An 18474-nucleotide genomic window follows, 5' to 3' on the forward strand; every position below is an offset into this window, starting at 1 on the left:
TTTTCCATCCTCGGCTCTGCGCATGCCCGCTCTCGCCCCCGCCCCCAAGGTCCTGCGCAGGCGCTGTCCTCCTTCTGGCCGTTTGCGTGTATACTTCTCGACACGTTATCTCAAGTATTTAGTAGAATTTTAAAACTTAGTCCTGCTTTATTTCCCTTTAGTGAAAACTCTTCGATCGAAGTCAGTGTTTCTAAGACATGGTAGCTGACGTTTATTTGAGCGCTCACTTTGTACCAGGCATCATTTCACATTTTTGCTCACCTAATCTTAACAACAGCCCTCTAAGAAATACACTGTTACCTCCCACATTTTCAGATGAGTAACCAGAGCGGTGGACTGATTTTGCGACTTGCAGACTCTTTACAATCTAATGAGATTAAAATAAAGATGACTTTAAGGCCGAAAAGTCCACTGAAAGTACCACGTGCTAAGAGAAATGGGTGGAGGGGGTCCAAAGGTTAAAAAAAAAAAAAATTGATTTAAATTAATAAATAAGTAGATAGGTAAAATGTTTTTAAAAGATGCCCAGACTTTAGGAGTGGGGTCCGGGCATCAGGTTTTGGGCAGTTCCCTAGGTGATTCCAAGGTTGAACCTGGGCTAATTCAACAGGTGGGCTTAAGAATGATCAGAGCCAGCTGTGTTCCTGACCTGGGTAGGCGTCCCTCCATTTCTTGTTCCCTGTTTTGTTTTTTTGCTCTGTGTGTTTTTTTTTTTCTTTTGGGGGGGGTGGGGGGGTGTCTGGTTTTTTTTCCCATCTTGTTAATGAGAATGGAAATGCTTGTTCTGCTTTCCTCTCAGACTTGTAGGAAGATCCTGAGAGAAAAGAGTTGAAAGGCTTTGAAAAATATCAACCACAGAATACACCTAAGATACTTGTTTTTCCTCGTTCTAAGTCTCTGCCACAGTGAGGCCTTGGAGTAGGGTTGCCAGATATCACAAATAGAAATACAGGAGACACATTTGAATTTTGGCTAAGCTACAAATAACTTTTTTACATTTTAGTATGAGTACGTTCCAGGCAATATTTAGGACTTATACATGTATACGAAACGCTTGTTTGTATTTTATCTTGGCGCCTCTTTCCCTGCTGCAACTAACAGGGGTGAGGGCCCTGGGCTTTTCACTGGAAGCTGCACACCTGTGGGGCTACCTTTGTTTGGGGGATTTTTTTTGTTAACCATCATTGTGAAGGAAGGCATTTCTAAATCTCTGATTTAAGAGGTGGGTCCTGTGTAACCAGCCCAAGCCAATAAAGGGCTGTAATGAATGGTTGCCCCTCTGCTCTGCCAGTCACCGATTCTCACTGAGTGGAGAGTTTGCTTTTAAAATTCAATGAAGGGGGCTTCCCTGGTGGCGCAGTGGTTGGGCGTCCACCTGCCGATTCAGGGGGCGCGGGTTCGTGCCCCGGTCCGGGAGGATCCCACGTGCCGTGGAGCGGCTGGGCCCGTGAGCCATGGCCGCTGGGCCTGCGCGTCTGGGGTCTGTGCTCCGCAGCGGGAGAGGCCACAGCGGTGAGAGGCCCGCGTGCCGCAAAAAAAAAAAAAAAAAATTCAATGAAGGAATATCCATTTATTTAGATTTTCTTTCATTTCTTTCATCAGAGGTCTGTAGTTTTCCTCATATAGATTATGTACATATTTTGTTAGCTTTACACTTGAGGGTTTTTTGGGTTTTTTTGGTACTAATGTAAATGATTTTAAGTTCACATTTCAGTTGTTCATGGCTAGTAGGTAGGAAAGCAATTGACTTTTGTATAGTAACCTTGCTTTAATTGCTTATTAGTTCCAGGATTTTGGGTCAATTATTTGGAATCAGCAGTTGCCAAGTGTTGGGGTGGGGGTAGGGTAGGGAAGGAGGAACGAATAGGTAAGAGCACAGCAGATGTTTAGAGTCAGGAAACTGTTCCGTATACAGTAATGAGGGCCACGTGTTGTTATATGTCTGTCAAAACCCATAGAATGTACAACACAGAGTGAATCCAATGTAAACTGTGGATGTTAATGTATCAATATTGGTTCAACAATGGTAACAAATATACCAAACTAACATAAGATGTAAATAATGGGGGAAACTGTTTTGCGGGGGCAAGGAAACTTTGTACTTCTCAATTTTTGTATAAACCTAAAACTGCTCTAAAACAAAGTCTATTAAAAAACAGTTGATAGGGGCTTCCCTCGTGGTGCAGTGGTTGAGAGTCCGCCTGCCGATGCAGAGGACGCGGGTTCATGCCCCGGTCCGGGAGGATCCCATATGCCACGAAGTGGCTGGGCCCGTGGGCCATGACCACTGAGCCTGCGCGTCCGGAGCCTGTGCTCCACAACAGGAGAGGCCACAACAGTGAGAGGCCCACGTACCGGGAAAAAAAAAAAAAAAAAAAAAAAAAAAAAACAGTTGATGGCGGCTTTTCTGAAATGAAGATGCCCAGGGTTAGTTGGGGGGAAAAAAGTGGGTACTAAGTGCCAAGAGGATTCAGAAGAGAAAAAAGCACATTGGTTGGGAAGGCTTCTTAAAAGGGGTATATTTGAGCTTGGTCTTGAGGTAATTTCCATTCGAAGAGATGAAGTTAAATGGGCATCACACGTGGAGAGAAATGTATCAAGGCAGGAAAATAAAGTACAGTCTGAAAAATGGGGAATTATTTAGTTTTGCTTAATATAATGCCAGTATAAGGGAATCGTGGGGAAAAAAACCTCAAAAGGTAGGTTGGACCAACGATAGAGAGCCTGACTTGCTTCTCTTAGTGAAGGACTGTTTGACTCCTGGCAGGAATCAGGGTCCACTTCACAGACAAGACAAGGGAAGTTCTTTGAAGACAGACATCTTCCCAGAGAAGCTGTACTTTCCCCTGTTGTTTATATTATTGGCAGTCACCTTCTTTTGTACATGAATCATTACTAAAAATTAAGAGGGAAATTGAATTAAGCTACCTTTAGTATCCTTTCATTGGAGGAAAGTGCTGTATTTCAAAACTCAAATTATAGGACTTCCTGGTGATCCAGCGGTTGAGACTCCACGCTTCCACTGCAGGGGGTGCAGGTTCCATCTGCAGTAGGGGAGCTAAGATCCCAAGTTAAAAAAAAAAATTATTACCATACATACTTTTTCACATAAAATGTCCAGCATACAGCAAAAGATAACCAGGCAACCAAAGGAAATTAAAGTGATAGGTTAAAAAAAAAAACACACACACACAGGAAGATCAGCAAGCAAGAAAAACTTACCTGCAAAGGCTTCAGATACTAGCCTTTTCAGATAAAGACTATAAAAAGCTATACATATGTTTGTGGTAGATTGATTCCCAAATGGCCAGTAGCAAAAATGATTGTAGTGTTTATGAATATTTCATGCTCAATTTGATATAAATGTGTATGTGTACACATACATGTGTGTGAAATATAAATATGTATATTTTACATAATATATGAAATCTTCCCCTCTCCCATTCTCCTACTAACACATGATATATTAATAGTAGTTAACTTTATATCTCATTACTCAAGTTATTTGATATGAAAGGAGTGTGACTGAGCTAAAGGAAAAACTAGAAGAATAAATATCACCCAAAGATGGAAAAGAGAGTTTTTATCCTTTTTAGGGGAAAGGGTTAACATGTTTTTGGCTGAACATTGTGTAGCTGCATCATAATAGGCAAAGGCATGACTTTACTATTGTTGTTATTCTGGATGGAAGTTAAGTATGAGTTAAAGTGGTACATATGGATGCCTAGTTGAAAAGTGTGTACTTGGTGGTTTTCTAGTGTGTCATCTCGGCTGGGCTGCTCTACATTTTGCAGGATTCCTATCCTTGCATGTTTCCAGTTAGAATGGGCTATCAGAGAGATTTTTGCACAAAATTTGGAAGGTGGAAGTGAAAGAGCAGTCATATTGTTTTTATACTCAGGAAGTTACTGCAGGGGTGACAGATGCTGGTGCAACACATGCACATTATCATTTATCTGCTAGTTCACCCTGCTGAAATGGGGCAACAATCAGACCTTCAGCTGACACACTTTCTCACAGATCTTCCTTCAGCTTCTCCAAATTCTGGGCAAGGTATGTTTAGCTCCATGATAAAAGGCACAAGATTCTCCTTCAAAGCACCCACATCATAAAAGTTGGATGTGGTGAGAGACTAATACAGGTTCTAGTTTGTCCTTAAGGGTTCCAGTTCATTTCTACTGTCCTTCTTTACATCCAACTTCCCTTCCTGAACCCTTGCCTTGAAGATCTTAAGTTCTAGACTCAGACAAAAACTTTACAGAGATTATTTTAAACAGTTCCCACAACTGCATAAGACCAACTGCCTGTAAACCTATCTATCTCTTAGTGATTCTGCTTCTCTGACTGAACCTTGATTAATAAGACACTCTTTAATAGAAAACTAGACAGGGTGGAAGAGGAAATTAGTGAACTGGAAGACAAGTCAGAAGAAACTATCCAGAGAGACCTCCCCACCTTTAAAAAAAGAATCTACAAAAGAGACTATTAGAAATAGCAATAGTAAATCAAAATGTCTAAATATAATTAACTTTAATCACGAGACGAGAAAGAGAACAAGGCAGAGGAAATGTTTGAAGAGAAAAGGCTAAGATTTTCCAGAACTGATGAAACATACCAATCCACACATCAAGACACTCAACAAATACCTAGCAAAATACTTAAATGAAATTTACGCCTAGACACATCATAGTGAAACTGCAGAAAAGCAGAGAAAAATTTGAAATCAGCCACAGAAAAAACAAGTAAATGTGTCAAACTAGTAGTACACTAAAGCAAATAGAGTAAAATATTAACAAAGTAACAAGAAACAGAAAATTGTAAGAAACCACTGGGGATCCAAGGGTAATGGTGGAGTTTACAGGAGGAGGTGCTACTTTGAAATGTTGTCCATGGTGCGTGTCTTGAGCTTGGGATGGGGGCAGCTTGGGAGGTTCGTGGGAGGAGAAAATAAAAAATAAACTTTTCTGAAACAGAATCACGGACATTTGAGAGAATTTATATTTTCTTAAGCATGCATGGAATATTTATAAAAATTAATCATGTACATAAAGCATCAATACATTTTAAAGAATAGATATTATATAGACCATGCCCTAGAACACATGATAGTTGAGCTAGAAGTTAAGGATGAAAGCTTTGGGCTATGAATTTCAGAGCAAGAAGCCAACAGGAGCCTGTGTTTATAATGACTTCTGTGAGCACTTGCATCAGTCTTGGACTCCTACATCCAGATATATTGTAATTAAAGAAAATTAAAACCTGTTTTAAGTTAAGCCATATAGCTGAGTTTTCATTATATGCAGTCAAGTTCAATTTTAACTGAGTAAGCACCCTTGACCCCAATTAGTATTTTGATAAATGCAAATTTCACAAGTGCAAATTATTAGACTCTAAGCTCCATGAGAACAGACATCCCAAGTAGTTTATCCACAACTCTGTGCTCAGAAAATAGCACAATATCTAAAGCATACTGACATGATCAATAAATCCTTGCTGAGTAAACAAATCAGTGATTCAATTCTTCTAAGATTAAAAGGTGGGGGTCAGGGATATATAGAGCTCAGAACATACCATTCCTACTACTGGAAAAAACAAACAAACCCACATTTCTACTGCAGGTGTACATAAGTGATATCATAAAATAAAGACTATTATTTTTTTGTTTTTTGCATCAGAAAATGCTTTCACAACTGCTGAGAGCTGCCTCTGAGTTCATTATCTTTGGGGAAGAATAATAAAGAATTTGGAGGCAAGTATTTAAGAAACAGGCTTAAGGAAGTTCTGATGACTTTTTTTTTTTTTTTGGCTGCACTGTGGAGCTTGGGAATCTTAGTCCCCCGACCAGGGATTGAACCCTGGCTCTTAGCAGTGAAAGCTGCGAGTTCTAACCACTGGACGGCCAGGGAATTCCCCTGATATGACTTATTGACCTCTGAATTCTACGTTTGAGACAGACACCTGAAGTGTTCTATGGACCAATCCTGACCTTTTTCATCTGAGGCTATCAGAGAGCATGAACTAGAGAAGGGACCACCGCCGTCTTTTTTGGAGATGGAGCCTGCCATCTGTCTCAGTTTCTTAATCTTATTTGGAGGCAACATTTTGAAAGCACTTTTGCAAAGCCTGGGCTAATATCCAGGTGCTTGTTTTTCTTTGGAAAATTTCCAAAGAATGTGATTAAAACAGGTATTTGTAATGCCCCACCCCCACCCCCACCCCCACCCCCGCCAGAGACTGGGAGACAGGGGCTTATCTTCCTGATGATTACATTTCAAAGGAATGGCTTTTAGGTCCTTGAGAAAGACACTCCTGAATTGTAGGAGAAACAAAAGTACAGGGGTCAGGGGCCTGTGTCATGTGTTGGCTAGAACAAACAGTAATTCTCCTGGCAGCATTGAGCTTTCTCAGACGGGCGTTTTAATGGGAGGTGGGAGTCCTCCTAAGGGTCTGGTCTTATGCTACTAGAAGTCATGCTAGAATACAGCTGTCTCTTGGGGCAGAGGTTTCCCTGGAGTTGTTATGTGCAGAGAGTTCTGCAGTTCTTATGGTCCATCTTTCAATGTTAGGTAACATTTACGAGGTTGAAAACTAATGACCTCGTTTAATCTCTGTGATGAATGCATGCCTTTTTTTTTTTTTTCCGGTACGCGGGCCTCTCACTGTTGTGGCCTCTCCCGTTGCGGAGCGCAGGCTCCGGACGCAAAGGCTCAGCGGCCATGGCTCACGGGCCCAGCCGCTCCGCGGCATGTAGGATCTTCCCGGCCCGGGGCACGAACCCGTGTCCCCTGCATTGGCAGGCGGACTCTCAACCACTGCGCCACCAGGGAAGCCCCCCCTTCTTAATTTAAGCAGTTAAAGGTGAGGAATGCTGAGTTTGGATTAGCCCTCAACTTAAATATATTTTATCTAACATCTCTGAGCACTTTTAGATTAGAAACACATAGCTTCAAAGGAGCACCACCTCCTGCCCTCCATACCACCCACATTGTCACTCCCTTTCAGCTACCCAAGGGAAAAGACCAGGGCCTGATGCCCTATTAAGTGGTGTGCATCAAGGGTTAGGAAGGAGGCTTTTCATCTAGGGAGAACTGTATTCATTGCTCCACACCACAGCAAACCAAAGGCCCTAAAGAAAGTTCGAAAGAGATCCTGATGCCCCCACCTATAGGGGAGAGGAAAAACTGAAGTGCAAAGAAGGAACAGCAACTGTTTACCTCAAACGTCCTCGGAAAACTGCAAAGAAATGTCTCTCCTAATTAGCTACAGTAAGATCTAAGTAACATAGCTACAATAGAGACAAAGTAGAGATTCTAATGCAACTCCAAACGCTCATATAGCTGCTTTTGAAAGTTTCCTAGAAATGTATTACGTCCAAACGTGGCAAGTGCCTCCAGAATTATCCATCAGTGTACATCTCCTGTCAACGGCTGCATTCAACTTAGAAAAAAAGAAAAAAGCGCGATTTTTTTTCAATACACATATCCACATTTTTTAATTGAAAATTTAATCTAATTGCAATTGCTTCTAAATGCACTGCACTTATGCATCAGCAAAACACATTTACTCAAAGGAAGTCAGATATTTGAGAGGATTAATCAATCCATCACGTTAATAAAAAACAAGGACCTTCCTTCAAAACTAAGTAGCACACTAAACAGGCCTAAATGTTGTCATTAAAAATTCTTTTTCTGAAGATCACGTCCGTAAGTGTAAAGAAATGTAATAGCTAGTTGTTTTTATTTATAAAATATTCGTATGTATTTTGCATATAAAATATCAACGTTTTTATGAAATAATACAAAACCTATATGATTCTTTTAACGATTTTTCTGTCATTATTAACTAATAACCGGGTAGGTAAATTTAATATTAAATATCAGAAAAAGTTACATGCCAAGTTTTCCTCACAACGTGATTCTGAGTATTAAACATTACAAAAAGAGACATTGGCTACAACCTTGAACGAGAAAGTACATTTCCCCATTATTTAAGCAACCAAGGTTTTTTGTTTTTTGTTTTTTAATGACGACTCAAGAAACGGAATAAATGACGACTCAGCAGCCGCGAGTTATTATTACCCCACCCGGGCTCACAACCGCTCATGGCTTTAAGGGCCCGTTTGTTAGGACACGTCTGAAACTCCCCATCACTGGGAGGCGGCGTCTCGCAGGGAAAGCCTCGGACCGGCGCGGACCGGCCCTGGAGGCGCGGAAGGACTGCAGGTCCCGCGGGACGCCACCCCCTCCCTGAACTACAAGCACCGCCCGGCACCGCCATCAGAGACTGCCTCCTCCGCCGCTTCGCAGGGGAAGCGTGAGAGCTCGCCCCCGGAGGTGATTGACGGGGCGTCTCCTCCAATGGGCGGCGCGCTCGGCCCCGGCGGGCTGGGCAAGGGCCGCGGCACGCGGAGGAATCTCTCCTGCCCTTTAGTCCCGGGCTAGGTGTTGCGGCAGGCGCCATTTTACCGAGTCGCCTGTCGCGGGTGCCGCCATGTTGGTGAGGAGAAATCACCGTTACGGCCACTGTCCAAATCCCCGCGTCGCTGCGCGCCGCCCGCCCGCTCCCAAGCCTCAGCCACCGGCGGCGAATAGAGACTAAAGCGGCAGCGCCGGCAGCGCGGGGCCGTGGCCCAGTGTTTGCAGTTAGAGCCCCACCTCTCTGGCGTGGTTGTTAATAGACTGGAAAGTCTGTGTCTGTGTCGCTCACTAGTAACCGTGAGTTTTTACCACTTCGTCACCTCCCGGCGGCGGCCGGGAGCAGGTACCCGCAGGCGGCGCAGGGATCCTCCCCGCGCCCCGCCGCCGCCGGCCTCGCAGACCTGCCCTCCAGCCCCGCCCCGTTCTTGACCAAACATGACAGACTCTGAACATGCAGGGCACGACAGGTCGGGAACCCTTCTTGTCTGTCTTTCTGTCGGCTGAGAGGAGGGGTCTGGGGCGGCGGGAGCGGGCCGGGGCCGCGCGCCTCCTGCATGACTTAGACGTCTCTGTGTGGCTCCATCCGTCCCATGACGTGCGCCCGGATGGAGAGCCCGGGCCCGTGGCCGCGGGGAGGCCGGCCCGGCCGCGCCCGCCTCCCCGCGCGGGGTCCTTCCCGGCCGGCCCCGCCCCCGGCCGCACGTGCGAGCCCCCCGCCCCCGGGCGGGCTCGGCGGCGCCGGGCGGCTCCCGCGCGCCGGCTCGGGGCTGCGGTCCAGTCCGCGCTCGGAGGAAGCGGTTCCCGGTGCGGGCCCCGGCGTCCCAGTCCGACGAGGACCCGCCAAGAATTGTCAATAACTGGTGATTTATTTGACTACTACCCTAGTACACTCCTAAAAATAAACGTGTGGTTTTTTGGTGTTTTTCTAGGAAAATTTTAAGCAGCTCCTAAAGGCCGTGTATCTGTACAGGCTTACCCCTCGCAGTTCGAAATGGCAAGTTTCAAATGTTAACACAAAATAGTTAGACTTTGCAAACCTGAGTGTAGCACAGATCTCTCCTAAAGTAAAAACTCCACGGATCGTCCAGTCTAGCCCGATTTTCTAAATACTGTGGTGTATCATTTGAACATTTAACTGAGATTCTGATTTTTTATCTTTACTATGGCTTAAGAGGCCTGTTCTTCGTTCCGTTTAACGGTTTGCGGGTATTTACTATTTTAAATAGCGCAAGTAGCATCCTTAAGTTTCGGTTAGGTTTTGAATTCATATTGATATCCATCTTAATCGTTAAAAAAGAAAGGGTGGGCTTTCATTCATTAAAATTGCTGGAACAAAATCCATTGCATCTGATTCTTATTTAGAATATTTAAAAGATCCAGAACCCGGCAGTTACTCCCTTGTGAATAGCATTAATCAAAAGTATACGTTGTACTCTAGGCTGTATACAAATTGCTGAAGTTTTGCCTGTGGAGTAATGTGACCTGTTTTGGTAAAGTATACCAAACACTTTTTTTTTTAATCCAAAAGTAGAAATCACAAACATTACTGAAATTTGAAATATCGAAATATCTGGCAACTTTGAGAGGGATAAAAATGTTACTTTAACAATCTTGGTACAGTAATAATAAATGTAGACAGCCAGAAGGAAGTTAATTAAACGTGTCGTAATTTTTAGAAAGTCAAAAATGCTCTTAAAAAAATTATGGGTATGTAAGCTTGCACTTGACACATTTTTCATAATTATTTTACATTATCCTGTTATTAAAATGAGGAAATTCTTGGAATGGGTTAACTAATAACCTGCGAAGTTTCCCACTCTGACTGTCTGTGGACAAACCAATGATGGGGTTTTGCAAATACAGCCTAAAATTCTTTCTTTTGTGTGAAAGAAGGAAATCTCTTCTCCTCTGTTAGTTCACAGAGCAACTTCAATATGTAGAATTATGTATTCTACATAAGGAAGCAACCATGTTGCCCAATTCAGATATCGAATTAATTTTCTAGTAAGGAACTGTGATGCCAAACTTTAAAAAGAATTTGAAATTTTAAAATACTGAATTAGAAATTTAAAATAAAATTTTAAATAATTCTTTGTAAGATATATAACCAGCTTGGTGGTAGGAAGTAGGGATTAAGCAGTAGTGTATTTAGTCTTTTCTTTGTTTTATATTAGGATTAAGAAAAATATTTTCTAGTGATTTCTGAAGCAAAAAGATTAGCTCTGTTTTAATTTATCCATTTGGTAAGTGGCCGTACTATTCTGAGGCAAGAAGTTTTATCTTTTTCACACCTTTTTTAGTCAACCTACATGAAAAACAAAGCAACTATATCTAAAAACAAAGTGAACTAGGATTCAGGAGAAGTGGTTCTAGCTCCAACTTTGCTACCACTTAGCTTTGTGAACTTGAGCAGGCTTAGTTTCTTAATTGTTAAGAGGGTTGTGTAAGAATTTTTTGAGTTCTACAGAATCAGTGGTTCTCAACCTTCTCTGAGGAGCTTTTTAAAAAATGTTGAAATTGTTTCCATTGGTCTGAGCTTTAAGATTTTTTTAAGCTCCTCAGTTAATTCTAACATGTATCAGATTGAGAACCACTGTACTAAATCAATATTAGCTAATCATCAGAATCACTTTGAGGAATAAAGATTTTTGTCCTGTCCAGAGCAACTGAATCAAAATCTCTAGGGGGAAAAAAAAAATCTCTAGGGGAGGATTGTGGTAATCTGTATTTTTAATGGGCTCCCTGGGTAATTCTTAAGAAATTTGGGAAAAAATGGACTAATCTGTGGAATCCCCAAATATTCTGTGCTTTCATATTATAGTTATTTTATACTGTAATAAAACTTTCCGTGAATTAGTTGGAGAAGATATATGAATTCTGGTATTTGGAGCTTGGCATTGTCTAAAGGATATTCTTTTTTTGTCATTTTTGAAAACATATTGGAAAAAAGATACAGGAAAAAAGTTAAATCTATGATTTTTATTTACAACTGCTATGATTATACAAATTAAAATATTACTGTGATGGTTTACATGAGAATGAGATTCTACATGTAAATGGAAATTCACAGAATGCACAATTTTTTCTTTTAAAAAATTTTCTTGTACATGTTTTACATGGTGAACATTTTGCATAGGATGTGTTTGCCAAATGAGTTAACTTTAAAAAAAAACACCCATTTGTACTTTCCTTTAAATATTTTTGTAGACTGTTAGAAGAGGACTTCTGCATAGATCTTTAGAATTAATTAATAGAGGTGGAGGAGTTGGAGCAAGTCAAAGGGAGATTAAAGTTCTTGTCTCTCTTTTCATTCAGTTCTTCCCTTTCAGCCAGTTCTCTTAGGCACAGCTCCAGCCACCTAGCTTTATATTTCAGCTGGATGTTGACCTAATTAAAACAACTCACAGATAACTCTTAAAGGCTAAATACTATGAGGCCCTGCTCTGGACACATCTACAGTTGAGAAGGAAAGATAACTATGTGCCCAAGTAATTGTTACATATTTTTTGAAATATGCTAAAGGTAAAAAGTTTTAAGGGCCTACACTGGGGAAAAGGATAATTTTAACATGATCAGTATGAGAGCTTGTGATTCTCAGAGTCTAACTGATAGGAGGTATGGGTAATACTTTCCTTTGGGAGGAAGTTATTCTTTGCCCATGATGAACAACCTTCCCACCTTCTTTCCCTCCTCTCCCCGCTTTCCTTCCTCATGTAAACTGAGATCACCAAAACTCCAGCTAGTCAGAATTGTAGTCGTTTATATTTCCCCTTCCCTTCTCTCCCCCACATAGCAATTGAAACCTTACACCGGAGAGTATGAAGAGGTGAGGGTGAAGAAGATGATTACACTTTCCATTTGTAACGGGGCTTTCCTTTGATTCGCACATTAATCCCATGAGGTAATATAGTATAGTAATTTATAGTTCAGTAATTTCTCTGAGATCCCACAGATAGAGCCTAGGTAAGAATCCAGAAGGCAAACTCCTACCTGCAGTGTTATTTTTAACCCTTCATTAAGTTTGCATGGGGAAGTAATCCAGTAAGTTCTAGCCTTTACTTCTTGAATTGTTTGGGATTGAAATGTGGTATATTTAAGAGAGCTATGTTTTCTGAATGAAACCTTGGTTCTGATCCCAGTTTTTCCTCTAGCTTGGTTAATGCTCTCTTCTTTTTCATGATTATTTTTCTTATTTGTGAAATAAGGTAGTTGAACTAGATTACTTCCAATCTCCCTTCCTACCTTAAGAAGTCAATAATTTTCATTTAAACAGTTGCAGATGCCTTTTCTTACATCAGAGTTCACTTTGATGTCCTACACAATGTCTGGTTTTACAAACAACCAGTCAAATCATTATGCTGTACACCTTAAACTTACACAGTGCTGTATGTCAATTATATCTCAATGAAACTGGAAGAATAAATTAACTAATTGCCTAGTGAGGGAAGGCATTGACTCCAGTAAACAAGAGATTGGTAAATTTCCCAAATTCACAAATAATCTGACTCCAGAGCCCACACTTTTATGGTAGAATACACATCTTCATCACAGGATGTATATATATATCAGAATGCCAATTTAGTCATGTAAAACGAGGAGTTTTTAAGGTGTCCTAAGTTAATTATCATTAAAACTATAACGTAAAACCACATAAAAATAATCTGTTTATAAAAGTGGTACAAAAATAACCTAGATTTAGAACTCATGATACTCAATATTATACATATGTTGCTGTTTATCATTAACGTACTTGAATTCATTTGGTCCATATAGAAAGAACAGATATTAATGTCTTCATATTATAGTTTCGGAAACAGATTTAGAGGGTAAATAACTTGACCAAGGTGGCTAAGCAGCTGAGAAGCACAATCTGTGTCTTATGGCATTCGGTTTCAGTACTCTCTGTTGCCTCTATTTTGTCATAAAGATAGGAAATCTGATACCAGATGCTGGGTTGGATTTGGGACACTTAAAAATTTTGTTTGTTTGTTTGTTTGTTTTGAGGTATTGATCACAGGCAATTTCATCCTAGTTCACTATAAATTCATCTTATATGACAAAGGGTTTTACTAAATCTTAAAACATTAAAAGTTGAATTTATAAAGGATATTACTTTTTTCACATTATTTTAAAAGGGATTAGGAAATCAATGAAATTAACTAACTTAAATCTACAAATTTTTAACTATAGAAAACATAAGTTTCAAACTATTAAGGGAATTCATTGAAAGTTCGTAAGAGGTCAGAAGAACCGATACCTCTTTGCTTGGATTTTCCTTGAATATTTGCAGCTGACAATAAAATGTTAGATCACTGGTACTTGTGTGTGGGGTTAAGTTCTTTATAACCTCTACTCTTTGGCCTATAAAGGAGGTTATGGGTTGATTTCTACACCCTTAGAGTACATAGGAGTCTGTTTTAAAATTATGTTTTGTGCAAGCAAATAAAAATGAAATAGAATAACGCATCTAAGTTAGAAATACCTACATATTTGACTTTATATATATTACATATATATATATATACATTTTTTTTTCCGAATGCCAAATGTCCAAGTGTGAAAAGCAGTATTTGACTAAAGCTAGGGCTGAGGCCATAGATTAAACTTTTGAAATATGTGAATAAATCTGAAATATTGTCCCTCAAATTATTACAATTTTTTATTAGAAATTTTAGTGATCTAATTTTTAAAATAGGACATTACAGTACAGTAACAATAATTTTCAGCACTGCCTCTTGTTAGGTGCTCCTGTGATTACTGTAATGCACATGACCGTGAATGGAGGGTCATTTTCAACTGAGATTAGTGGAATTCAAGATAGTTGACGGAATTTTTTTCCTCTAACATTTTCTTTTTTATATATTTTTTAACTCTCTGGGGCAAACATGACTGATTATGTTGCACATAACTGGAGTTTTTTCCTCATGAAATTTTGAGGTAGCAAAGTTAACATTTTGTTTTTCATTTATCCACCAAAGATATGAATTCCCAAATGGGATTTTTTTTTCTTGAAAGATTTATGGAATTAAATAATTAAAAACTAAACATAGTCTTTAGAAGTTATTTTGTTGAATGATGTGAATATTAGTATGCCAAATAATTGAACAAAGTTAGAATTATGACATAATTTCTATTATTCTACTTTGCATTTTTTATTTAAATTTTTATAATTTGTCAGTTCAAAAAGGATATAATATTCTTTCTAAAGTCATCAGCTAACTCTTGCAATATTATTTCTCTATTTTTCTGTTTGACTATTTGAAAATTAATTTCTTTTGTACGTAAAATAGCTTTCATAATCATCAATTGTGACATTTTTCTCTTGCATTAATAATGTACATTTATACTTCATCTAATTCATAACATGTCAATATATAAAACACACAAGGAGATTCTAGTTCTAAACTGTACCTAAAATACCTTCTTAACTTGGAAATTGAATATTCAGATACTGACAGTAAATTCACTTGATATGGCCTTTTAATATATGACCTTGTTACACTAAACTAATGACCACACAATCCCTGATCATGTCACATTCAGGGATACCAGAGCTGACCTGAAGCAGGCCAAGGCAGAACGAAGAAAGGTACTTTAGTTGGATACTTCAGGCAAAGGCTATTTTGGATTTAAAAAATATATATACTCCCACCACACTCCCCAAATCCTGGAGCCCCAGTTCCTCATAGTTAATCTGGTTATCAGTTAATTTGGGATATTGGACACTTATATACCAAGTATCCTTTTTGGATATTATTGGGTCACAGGCAGTTTTACCCAGCTCATTATAGATTCATTCAACAAGACTTCTTCAACTTTTGTTTTGATATCATGATGCCTAGAAGATTGTTTTCTGGCTTTCAAATTCTAAGGGTCTTTTATTTGCTGAGGTTCATTTCTGTTGGATTTCTAGCTTCTCTGGTCAACATCAGAGGACCTAAATCAAAAGGATAAATTGAAAGGGAATGAAAGTAAATGAATTTTAGCTTAGTGAGATAGCAAAGATAGTGAATGAAATATAAAAAAGAATTTTAGGGAGAGGCCTAGTGGTTAGGATTCTGGGCTTTCACTGCCGTGGTCTGGGTTCAGTCCCTTGTCGGGGAACCAAGATTGTGCAAGCCACATGGCGGGGCCAAAAAAAGGAATTTTTTAAATGTAGTCTCAAAAAGAACTATGGCAAGCTAGTTCAGTTTTAATTATGTTATAGTCTCTGCTCATGGCATGAAGGAAGTTTGAGGAATGGTATGGTTTTCCTTCATGATGTTAAACATAACAAGTTTAAGGATGTGTTAAAAAAATTTAATTTCATAAATTAATACACAGCAGTACCTATTCTAGCTGGCATTGGATGGGGACAGGGAATTAAGCATTAACAAAGATTTTATCAGAAACCAAATTTGTGAATTTTTTTGAAGGAACTCAAAAAAAATACATGGCATGCCTTCCTGTCTTACTAAATAGACAGTTACTGACTTAGCTGTTTCTTAGTTACTTAGGATCATCATGAATATGTATTGTCATCATAATCCCTCTGAATACTAGGTATTATACTCCATCTTGTGTCTTGCTGCATTCAGGAGACTTTGGAAATATGGAAGCTTTCACACAGACTGTCGCTGCTAGGTGTTGCTTAATGACAGGATAAGTAGAAGTACCCTCAGGAACAGACTCCAAACTTAGTCTACCCCAGATTCCTTTCTGCTTCTACTTGTTTCAGATAGTTTTTCATTGTTATTCTCTGAAGGAAAACAAGAAAAATTTCCCGTTAGAATCCATGCTCCTTGGATTTATAACCTTTCCCAGTTTCTGTGGAAGTCCCTGTAGTCTAGCATACCCATTTTATTCAAATGCATGTGTTTCAAGTAGATCACAAGAAGAAAGGAAACTTGTTGAGGGCTGTCTACTAGGTACAGTGCTAAGTAATTACCTAACTTTATCTCACTTAGTCCTTAATTCTGTGCTGGTAAATTGATTCATTACATTTTGTAGTTGAGGAAACTGAATATTAGAGGTTGAGATCATTTGTTCAAGGTCATGTACCTAGAAGTAGAATTTGAACCCGCATCCTTCCGGCTCTAGAACCTTTCTTCTTCTGCCCTACTATGATTTTTTTTAAGTATTCAGTTTTAACATATCACAAGTTTAAAGCATTAAATAGTCCTTTTAAGAAATCTGTTGTTGGTTACTTTTCTTGTTTAACACTCCTACTTTAATTTCCAGGTTCAGGTGACCTCACTTTGCCAGAGCCCTGGGTCCTCATTAAATAAGAGAGGTTTTTTGGCTCTTTGATTTTGGTTTGGGTCAAAGCCAACTACCTTATTAAGTATTACACATTCTTTTCTGGATGTTGATGCTTAGCCCCATCTTGTTTTAATTGAATGGCAGGCCTTAGTAATAACATAGCAATTTTCGTTTCTTTCAACATTCCTCTCTTTTCTTCCCCTCTCTGACTTTGATGTAGAGAATTTCATTTGGTAGGCGGTTACCTGAACTGCACCCCTTTTTATCAGCTTGCTTGGAACCCTGAAATGAAATAGGGAGACCCATTTTCCAGCTCTCATGATTTGATCAAGTCTTTTTACCTCTTTTTTTTAATCTGTTCAATAAAAAAGTTTTCCTTTGAGCACTTAAAAACATACTATTCATTAAAAAGAAAACCCTATAGCATCAGTCCAACTGGTCTACCCTGGTGGCTCTGTTTCCTGACAAATATTAAAATAACTCCTGTGGAATTGAAGTAACTCACATTTACTCTTTTTTTTTTTTTTTTTCTTTTTGCGGTATGCGGGCCTCTCACTGTTGTGGCCTCTCCCGTTGCGGAGCACAGGCTCCGGATGCGCAGGCCCAGCGGCCATGGCTCACGGGCCCAGCCGCTCCGCGGCATATGGGATCCTCCCAGACCGGGGCACGAACCCGTATCCCCTGCATCGGCAGGCGGACTCTTAACCACTGCGCCACCAGGGAGGCCCTACTCTTTTTTTAATTAATTTTTATTGGAGTATATATAGCACATTTACTTTACATGTCAGAAATGCAACTTCCAGACTGCAACAGTTTCTCTGTATCATCTCTTAAAATACCACCCAAATCATGTGTTGATGAAGTTTCTTTTCCCCCAAATTTTATTACTTTAAACATACAAAAATGTTGAAAAGATTTTTACAGTAAACACCCTCATGTGCTATCCACCATTTGGTACGATTCTTAATCTCTATATCAGCTACTATTAAGGGGTTTAGCTATTTGCACTTTCTTCCTAAGACCAAACACATGTTGTGACTATCATAGCAACAGGGTTAAGAAAGATGGGCCTGGGAATCAGACGGCCTAGGCTGGGTTCTAGCTCTGTCGTCTACTAGCAGAGTTAGTTAAGCTTTTTGTCTCCTTTCTTCACCAGTTTAATGGGGATAATAATAGTTACAGTTGACCCTTGAACAACACTGGTTTGAACTGCCTGGGTCCACTGGCACTTGGATTTTTTTTTTCCAATAGGGAAGACTACGTACTACAGGAACCTGGGTTGGTTGAATCTGCAGATACGGAACCATGATTTTGAGGAACTCTGATATAGAGGGCCGACTATAAATTACATGTGGAGGGTCAGCACCTCTAACCCACGTGTTGTTCAAGGGTCAGCTGTATTTCATAGAGTTAACATGAGGGTTCAATGAACTGACCCAACATGCCTGGCAGCCTAGTAAGTGCTCAGTAATTGTTAGCAATCGTATTATATGATGATATAAAAATAATTTTATTTTTTCACTACAAATTTGGATTGAGATGTTATTTTACTTCAGAATTAATATTAGTTTATCATGAACACATTAGGTGGAATTGAAGATAGACAAATAGTGAAATAATTAGATGACAAAAAGTATAGACAAAAAATTGCTGAGGAATGTTTTTAAATTATTTGTTGAAGTCATATATACATAATCCTCTGATGGCCCCAAGCTTTTGAAAGGTTCTGTTCCAGGCAATATTTTGGCCTTTATGGGGAAACAAAGTTAACTTACTACAGCTAAAATGGAATCATTTACACTTTTTGTTTGTTCCT

General features: G+C 39.5%; 1 protein-coding gene across 2 annotated transcripts in view; it reads left to right on the plus strand.

Annotated features, from left to right (window-relative positions):
* Window positions 1-8455: 8455 nt before the first annotated feature.
* Window positions 8456-18474, plus strand: part of ZC3H6 (zinc finger CCCH-type containing 6) — a 55033-nt gene continuing 45014 nt past the window's right edge. For both annotated transcript variants that reach the window (XM_060117431.1, XM_060117432.1), the window contains exon 1: window positions 8456-8884. In XM_060117431.1, the coding sequence (XP_059973414.1) occupies window positions 8853-8884 (32 nt within the window). In that variant the 5' untranslated portion in view covers window positions 8456-8852. The remainder of the gene's footprint in view (window positions 8885-18474) is intronic.

This window comes from Mesoplodon densirostris, chromosome 14 (genome assembly GCF_025265405.1).
Source record: "Mesoplodon densirostris isolate mMesDen1 chromosome 14, mMesDen1 primary haplotype, whole genome shotgun sequence".
NCBI classification, from domain to species: domain Eukaryota; kingdom Metazoa; phylum Chordata; class Mammalia; order Artiodactyla; family Ziphiidae; genus Mesoplodon; species Mesoplodon densirostris.